The sequence below is a fragment of the Tachyglossus aculeatus genome, chromosome 26 (genome assembly GCF_015852505.1).
Source record: "Tachyglossus aculeatus isolate mTacAcu1 chromosome 26, mTacAcu1.pri, whole genome shotgun sequence".
NCBI lineage: Eukaryota > Metazoa > Chordata > Mammalia > Monotremata > Tachyglossidae > Tachyglossus > Tachyglossus aculeatus.
In genome coordinates this window covers 114148-122377 of record NC_052091.1, presented here as the reverse complement: position 1 = coordinate 122377, position 8230 = coordinate 114148, and the positions used below count along the sequence as shown (strand labels likewise).

General features: G+C 61.3%; 1 protein-coding gene across 1 annotated transcript; it reads left to right on the top strand.

Annotated features, from left to right (window-relative positions):
• The first annotated feature begins 2686 nt into the window (after positions 1–2686).
• Positions 2687–7697, top strand: SCN1B (sodium voltage-gated channel beta subunit 1). The gene is made up of 6 exons (XM_038766907.1): positions 2687–2996; positions 4576–4742; positions 5208–5448; positions 7188–7329; positions 7427–7499; positions 7591–7697. Exons 1-5 carry the CDS (start codon positions 2957–2959, stop codon positions 7491–7493), a joined length of 657 nt encoding a protein of 218 aa, XP_038622835.1. The 5' UTR covers positions 2687–2956; the 3' UTR covers positions 7494–7499; positions 7591–7697.
• The last annotated feature ends 533 nt before the right edge of the window (positions 7698–8230 follow it).

The following is an 8230-nucleotide window of genomic DNA, read 5'->3' as shown; positions in this document are numbered from 1 at the left end:
GGGAGAAATGGGGGACGAGAGCGGAGGTTAGGAGGAGTCTAGTCCTTCCAGACTGTGAGCCCACTGTTGGGTAGGGACCGTCTCTATATGTTGCCAACTTGTACTTCCCAAGCGCTTAGTACAGTGCTCTGCACACAGTAAGCGCTCAATAAATACGATTGATTGATTGATTGAGGGAGAGAGCCAGTGGCGAGACTAGCAGCTGCTGGGCAGGAGTTTCCGCTCGATGCCTGGGGAGAGGGGAAGCCACCGGAGGTTTGCAGGAGTGGGGAGGTGTGTGCTGAGCGGCGTTTCAGGAAGGTGATCGGGGCAGCAGCGTGGAGCCTGCACCGGACGGTCCGAATGGCTGGAGCGGGGACACCCGGGAAGAGGCTCATACAGTGCTAGCGCCGGGCTAGGGACCCGGATCGGGGGAGGAACAGGGAAATGTTGTGGAGGAAAAACTGACACGATTTTAACAGGTGCGGGGATGTCAGATCCGAAAGAAGAGGCGATGTCGCCGATGACCCCAAGGCTGCGGCCTTCGGGCTCGGGAAGGATGGAGGTGTCGTCTGCAGAGATGGGGAGGGGAGAGGAGGTGCGGGCTTAAGGGGGGAGAGGGGAAGACTTCATTTTTTGACGTATTAAATCTAGAAGGACGCCCAAGTGGAGATGTTCTGGAGGTCAGAGGAAATGCAGGATTGTAGGTTAGGTGAGAGGCCGGGTCTGGAGAAGAACATTTGGATGTCGGCAGAGAGATGAGAGCTGAAGTCAAAGGAGTCTCTGTCCTCTTTACCCCGAGGTTCTCATCTGCTTCTCCCCTCTGCCCCTCTGTCTTCTTGCTCTCTGTCTTGTCCAGGGGGTTGGCTAGTCTCTCTGTGCGTGTGTGACTATGTTTCTTGTGTGTCTGTCTGTCTGTGTTGGTGCATGGATGTATGTATTTCTGTCTCTGGGTGTATGTGTTTGTGTATGCTTTTGGATGTGAGTGACTGTGGGACTAATATGCACACATGGCATCACATATGAAGCTACACACACAGTCATGCACACACATATGGTGTTACCCAAATCCAGTCATAGTCTTCTCTCTCCCACCCCCCCGACACACACACCCTTGGGTACATGGGACCCTTTGCCCTGAGTTTGTGTATATACGTATGTGTATGTATTCGGGGTGGGGCGGGTTCTTAGCCAATAGGAATAAAGAGGTTGGCAGGTGAGAGACTGAAAGGAGGCGGCCAGTTGTCTTAGCTGAGGGAGAGCTGGCAGGCCTGGTCCAGCTGCCACCAAGAAGCCAATGGCATTTATCTGGCACTTACTGTTTGAAGAGCAGTGTACTAAGTAATAGAATCAGTGGACTCAATACCAGCCCTGGAGAAGCTTAGGCTAATGGGGGAGACAGACACAAAATAATTTAAAGACAGAAGAAAGAACCTAGAAAGATGGATAGGTGAACGAGTAAGTGCTTACTTAGGGGAAGGGTGTCTAAGTCCATAAGAACAGAAATTCTCTGGGTGGCTTTGATTGCATGAGTGTTGAACTGACTGTTGGGAGGACATGACCTGGGGCAGGTGAGACATTAATCAAGGAAGGCCTTCCACAGGAGATGTGATTTCAGGAGGGCTTTGAAGATCGGGAGAACAGCGGTCTTCTGGATCTAAAGGGGAGGGAATTCCAGTAATAGGGGCAGGTGAGCAAGAAGTCAGCTATGGGAGAGATGAGAATGAGGCACAGCGAACAGGTTGGCCAGAGAGGAACAGAGAGCCAGTTGGGGTGTAGTGGGAGAGAAGAGTGGAAGATGGTAAGATGATGGTGAGGACCTTTGAAGCATATAGTCTGGAGTTTCTGTTGACCGATGAAGGGTTTTGAGTAGTAGAGAGACGGGAGCAGAGCGACTAGCTGACAGGTGTCTTCCTCCCAACGTCAGCTCCCAGGCTCAGGACCCAGGGGTCCTACTCCTAGGCTGAGGATGGAAGGGGGAGGCATTGAGGGGCGGGAAATAGAACAGGGCTCGGGAGAGTGGGGGCGCAGGGGGAGGTCGGTAGATGGGAGGAGGGAGCAGGCGACGGGGGGTGGGGGGAAGAGGGGGGAGCGAGCGAGGGTGGGGTGGGAGAGGAGGGCGGGGAAGATAGGGGGCGGAGCAAGCAGCGATGGGGGGAGCCGAAGGGAGGGCGGGGAAGATTGGGGCGGAGCGTGCAGCAGTGGGGGGTGGAGAGCAGAGCGGAGGGCGGGGAAGATGGGCGGGACAAACACAGAGGGGCGGCTGGGCGCTTGCTGCAGTGCATCAGCAGAGCCGGCCCCCTCCCCGCCCCCCGGGCCCCCCCACCAGTGTCCCCCCTCCCCCTTCCCCTCCCCCCGCGGCTCTGATTCATCCCCCGCCCGCTGCAGTGCGCAGGAGAAGGAGCCGCCGACCCCGGGGAGCGAGGCTTCCGAGCCCCCCCTGCCCGCTCGCCCGCCCGCCAGCCCTGACTCCGCCTCCACATCTGGGCCGCGCTGCCCGGGCCGGCGGAGAGGCGAGCGGGCCGGGGGCGCGCCCAGCTCCGGGGTCGGGGTTCGGGGCCCGGCCCGCCGGCCGCCACCAGAGAAGCGGCGCCGAAGCCAGACAAGCTGGTGCAGCTGGGATGCCCGGACGCTGGGGGCCGGGGCTGAGCGCCCCCCGGTAACCGGAGCGGGGGGGCCCGTTCCCCCCCCCCCCCCGGCCCAAACACACACACGCACACACACACACAAACTCACACTCTGCCGGAGGGTCTGTCCGTCGGGGCCGGAACCAGAGCCGGAGCAGCTGCACCGCCGCTTTGGCCACTCGGGTGACTCCCGGGGACATTCCACGCCGCCGCCGCCTCCGCCTCCGCCTCCCTCCTTCCCGCGGCTATTAATACCGGGCCGGGGGCGGCGCCGTGCCGAGTGCCCAGGACAGGACCGGACCGGCTGCCCGGCTGAGCCCGCCGACCCGGGCCCCCCCCCGCCCCCAGCCATGGACCCGTGGCTGGGGTTGCTGGTGGTCACCGTGCTAGGTTAGTAGGGTGCGGAGGAGGGGAAAGAGGTGGACAGCCCAGCTCTGGGGGTCATTATGATCCTGGGGGGGGGGAGGGAGGGGAGGAGGTCAGCGTGGCTTGGAGGTCAACAAGAACTTGGGGGGAGCAGGGTGGCCCTGGAGGTCAGCGAGAACCTGGGGGCGGGGGTGGCAGTTAGAGAGGACCCAGGGGTCAGCAGGGAGTTGGGAGGGTCAGCGAGAACGTGGGGGGGGGCAGTCAGCATCTAGGGATCAGCGGGGAGTTTGGGGGCTAGCGAGAACTGGGTTGGGCGGTCGGCGAGGACCTAGGGGTCAGCAGGGAGTTTTTGATGGCAGCGGGGAGTTGCGGGCGTCAGCAAGAACGATGGGGGGGGGGGGCGGTGAGAGAGGGCCTAGGGGTCAACGAGGACCTAAGGAAGTCACGAGGAGCGGGGGACCGGGAACGATGTGTCTTTGATCTCCACGGGAGGAGGAGAATCCAGTTCAGACTCTTTCCTGCCGGTGCCCCGGTGGCAGGAGCTGAAACTCCAGGCCGGATTTTCTTCGCCGCTCCCGCGGGTGCAGGCGAATCCGCAGAGCCCGAGCCTGGAAAGGAGAAATCCGGTTCCGCATCTTCTGGGCGCTCGGGTGTTGGTGCGGGGACGGCGGCGGGGGGGGAAAACACCTGAGGGCGAGGGGAGACAGTGAGCGGGAAAGCGCGGGCCGGATTCGAGCTCAGGCGGGATCGGGACACGGCCCCGGCCGCTGCTGCTGCTGCCAAGGGAGTTTTACCGCATTCCTCCCCACCCCCACCCCCAGGAGTCTTGGGGAGACGGGGACAATTTAGCGTCCCCCCTGGACCAGGCCGTCAGGCCCAGCAGTCATTGGTCGGTTTGGAATCTGTTAGACTGTCTCCATCTGCCACAACCAGAGAGACCCCCGACCCCTGGGGCAGACAGACACACAGACATATTCACCGTGTGCATAAACTCACAAACTCACGGTGTGCCTAAACTCGCAAACAACCACACAGACACACAAAGACACAAACACAGTGTCACAGTGAGAAGCAGTGTGGCTCAGTGGAAAGAGCCCGGGCTTGGGAGTCAGAGGTCATGGGGTCAAATCCCGGGTCCGCCAATTGTCAGCTGTGTGACTTTGGGCAAGTCACTTAACTTCTCTGGGCCGCAGTTACCTCATCTGGAAAATGGGGATGAAGACTGTGAGTCCCCCGTGCGACAACCTGATCACCTTGTAACCTCCCCAGCGCTTAGAACAGTGCTTTGCACATAGTAAGCGCTTAATAAATGCCATTATTATTAAACACAGAGACCCAAGGACACACACACACATACAAACATGCAGGTACAAACACAAGCACACCGTTCCAACACATACTTACACAAAAACAATCATGCACACATAGACACAGAGCTCCAAGAACACATGAACTCACACACACACACACACACACACACACACACACACACCGAGGCACCCTCCTTCATATGGGAAAGGCTCCAGGAAGAAACCCCTCCCCCTGCCCCCACCACTCCCCAGGGCTCGACTGACCACCCCCCTCCCCCTGCTCCCTGTCCCAGTGGCTGCAGTCCAGGGGGGCTGCGTGGAGGTGGACTCGGAGACGGAGGCCGTGTACGGGATGACATTCAAGATCCTGTGCATCTCCTGCAAGCGGCGCAGTGAGACGGTGGCCGAGGCCTTCACAGAGTGGACCTTCCGCCAGAAGGGGACGGAAGAGTTTGTCAAGGTGGGACACAGCATGGGGTGATGCGGCCGGAAGGTGGGAGAGCGGGACTGGTGGGAGAGGGAAGTGGGGCCGTTGGCTTGTGGGGAGGGTAGTGGGCTAGAGGCCAGGGGTTTGGGGGCCAGGAGTGGCAGGGCTGTTGGCTGGGGGTGGAGGGAGGAAGGGCAAACGGGGCTGGGGGAAAGGAGCGGTGGGGGCAGGGGCCCAGGGGGAGGGGGCAGTGGGCTTGGGGGCAGGGGGCAGTGGACTCAAGGAGCATCAGGGCCTGGAGGAGGGAGGGTTGAGGCCGGGGCAGGGGACAGCAAGGGAGGAAGCACAGCGAGGTCGTCAAGGGGAGGAGGGCAGCTGCTGTTAGGGTCCGGGCAGGAGCCTGCAGAGGGGTTGGGAGTGGGGAGGAGGGCAGCGGTTGGGGGTCGGGCAGGAGGGGGCAGCGGGGACGGGGGCAGCAGCCAGCAGCTGGGCCCACAGATTCTGCGCTACGAGAACGAGGTCCTGCAGCTGGAGGAGGATGAGCGGTTCGAGGGCCGCGTGGTCTGGAACGGAAGCCGCGGGGGCCGCGACCTGCAGGATTTATCCATTTTCATCACCAACGTCACCTACAATCACTCGGGCGACTATGAGTGCCACGTCTACCGCCTGCTGTTCTTCGACAACTACGAGTTCAACACGACCATCACCAAAAGGGTCCACCTGGAAGTGGTGGACAAAGGTTAGCCGTGCCGCAGAGGGCCGTCGGCCTCTGTCCTCCCCCCGGGTTGGCCTCGTGGATTCCTGCCCCCACCTCCAACCCCTCCACCACCACCTGCCCTGGCCCGGGGCCCACACTGGCACTCGCCCACCCGCCTTTCTGTCTGTTGCTTCTGCCCTCCAGTCTGTGGCATTCTGTCTCTCCAGCTCTGTTTACACTCGGGCCTGTGATCCCCTGCTCCTGGCCCGTGGCTGGCCTTTCTCGGCAGGTTCAGGCAGGGCAGGAGGGAGCCGGAGGGGGATGGGGTAAGGCCTCCTGGTTCATCCGGGGGCTGGAGCTGCGTCCAAGTGAGGACAGGCTGATGGGGCAGGGGTGGACCTTGCAGAGCCAAGTAGGGGTTGGACTCCAGGATAGCAGTTCCCCCAATCCCTCCCCACCAGACCAGACCAAGGGGGTCTCTTCCGGGACCCAGAGGGAGGCAGGCACAGAACAGACAGCTGAAAACAATTCTTCCCCCCAATAATAAGCAGCGTGGCTTAGTGAAAAGAGCACGGGCTTGGGAGTCAGGGGTCGTGGGTTCTAATCCCGGCTCCACCACTTGTCAGCTGTGTGACTTTGGGCAAGTCACTTAACTTTTCTGTGCCTCAGTTACCTCATCTGTAAAAATGGGGATTAAGACTGTGAGCCCCATGCGGGACAACCTGATTACCTTATATCTATCCCAGGGCTTAGAACAGTGCTTGGCACATAGTAAGTGCTTAAATGCCATCATTTATTATTGTTATTAATAACAGTAATAAAAACAACAGTAATAATAGCATCTGTTAAGTGCATACCATGGACCAAGCACTGGGCTAAGCATTAGTATAGGTACAATACAATCCCCTAGTGCAGAGGGGAAGTGAGCTCGGGGAATCTGCCCCACAGAGATCTGAGTATTCGGGGCTACCAGCAGGCCTCAGAAAGGTTTGGACAAGTCCCTGAATGAGCTTCTGCCCTGGGTCACTGGAGGAGAGTCAGGGGTGTTGGGTGGCCCTTGCTGGGTCACTTGGGGTGAGTCAGGGTTGGAGAGGGGAGAATCAGGGGTATTGGGTGGCTCATGCTGGGTCACTGGGGGAGGCTGTTGTGTTGGGTGGTTCATGCTGGGGAGAGTCAGGGGTGTTGGTTCTTATTGAGTCAATGGGGGAGAGTCAGGGGTGTTGAATGGGCCATGGCGGATCGCTGGGGAAGAGTCAGGGATGGAGAGGAGATGGGTGGGAGTGTTGGATGGTCCGTGCTGGGTCCCTGGTGGAGAGTCAGGGGTGGAGAGAGAGAAAGATGACTTCGGGGTGTTGGCTGGTTCAGCCCTAACCAGGATTTGGGTGCCAGGAGGGTATCCAGGATCCGCCCCAGCGCTGCTGTCGGCGATAGCTCGGACTGGGCACTGTGGGGGCGGCGGGGAGAATGGAGCAGTCACTCAAGGGTCAACAGCCCCTGCCCATGTGGACCAGCCTGGACGACGACGTCCGGGTGTCTTTGGTTCTTTCCCCGCCCCTCCATCTGTGTGCTCGTTCATCCCGCCTGTTCTCACTGCCACAGGGTCTCCACGTTTGGACTGGGGGCCGGGGGATGGGGTCACCTGGAGGACTGAGTGTGGCCCCGTCCTGACCCTGGCCCCTCTGGTGCCCTCACTGACCCTCCCAGATGCCCCTCCGCTCCTGCCCCGTCCCCCCTGCATGCCCCGGTCCCCCTGACCCCCCTGGCCCCCCCCGACCCCACAGCCAACAGGGACACGGCGTCCATCGTGTCGGAGATCATGATGTACGTGCTCATCGTCGTGTTGACCATCTGGCTGGTGGCCGAGATGGTGTATTGCTATAAGAAGATCGCCGCTGCCACTGAGGCTGCCGCTCAGGAGAATGCGTGAGTGGGGTCAGGGGAGCTAGGATAGAAGCCCGGCGGGCGACGGGAGCAATGCGGGAATCTGTGACCACTGATATTTGACCTCTGGGCCCCACAGCTCGGAGTACCTGGCCATCACGTCGGAGAGCAAAGATAACTGCACAGGCGTGCAGGTGGCTGAATAGCTCAGGGTAAGCAAGGCAGGAGGCCGGGGAAGCGGGGGGCGGGGTGGGGACGTCTGGTGGCGCCTGGATGCTGAAATGACCCCTGCCTCTCTTCCAGGCCCCAGACCCCGGCTCCGGAGATGGGAGGGAGTCCGTGTGCCTCCATCGGCCCGGATCCGGGGAGCGTCCCCAGCTCTGGTCGGGGGAGCGAGGAGAGGAGAGGAGGGGAGGGGAGGGGAGGGGAGGTGGGCGCCGCCGAAATTATTCCTTCTAATTAACCGGGGCCCGAAGATCCTGCCGCCCCGTCCACAATGCATGATGGAAAAGCAATACGTTGCCGCTTTCGCTGCCTCCCTGGGCCGGGCCGGGCCGGGCCGAACTGGGGAGGGGGCGACAGGTCCCGCCCTTCCCCTGCCCCCTCTCCTCCTCCCGGACGCCCCTCGCACTGATTTGCACCCGCGCCGCTTCGGACACGCACGCACCCACCCACCCACTCAGCCCGGCCACCACGCTGAGCCCGTGGTCGGGGTCACCCCAGGCCCAGCCCCCCGCCCCACGGTCCGGCAGGGAGAGCCGGGGGACTCGGCGATCGGACACCTGCGTCCTGGTGGAGCCTCGCCCCGCCTCTGAGACAACCAACTCGCCGCTCGGCCCCGCCTTCAGCCCAATCCTCTCCCGCATCTTTATCTTGGCCCTGCCTCTGCCAGCCCCCAGCCCGCCCCCACCCCAGCTCCTCCTGTGCGGGACTCCAGCCCTTG

Coding starts and splice junctions, on each gene's coding strand:
- SCN1B (XM_038766907.1), top strand. CDS start 2,957: ATGGACCCGTGGCTGGGGTTGCTGGTGGTCACCGTGCTAG. Junction 5,449..7,187: donor CCTGGAAGTGGTGGACAAAG/GTTAGCCGTGCC, acceptor CCGACCCCACAG/CCAACAGGGACACGGCGTCC. Junction 7,330..7,426: donor GCTGCCGCTCAGGAGAATGC/GTGAGTGGGGTC, acceptor TGGGCCCCACAG/CTCGGAGTACCTGGCCATCA.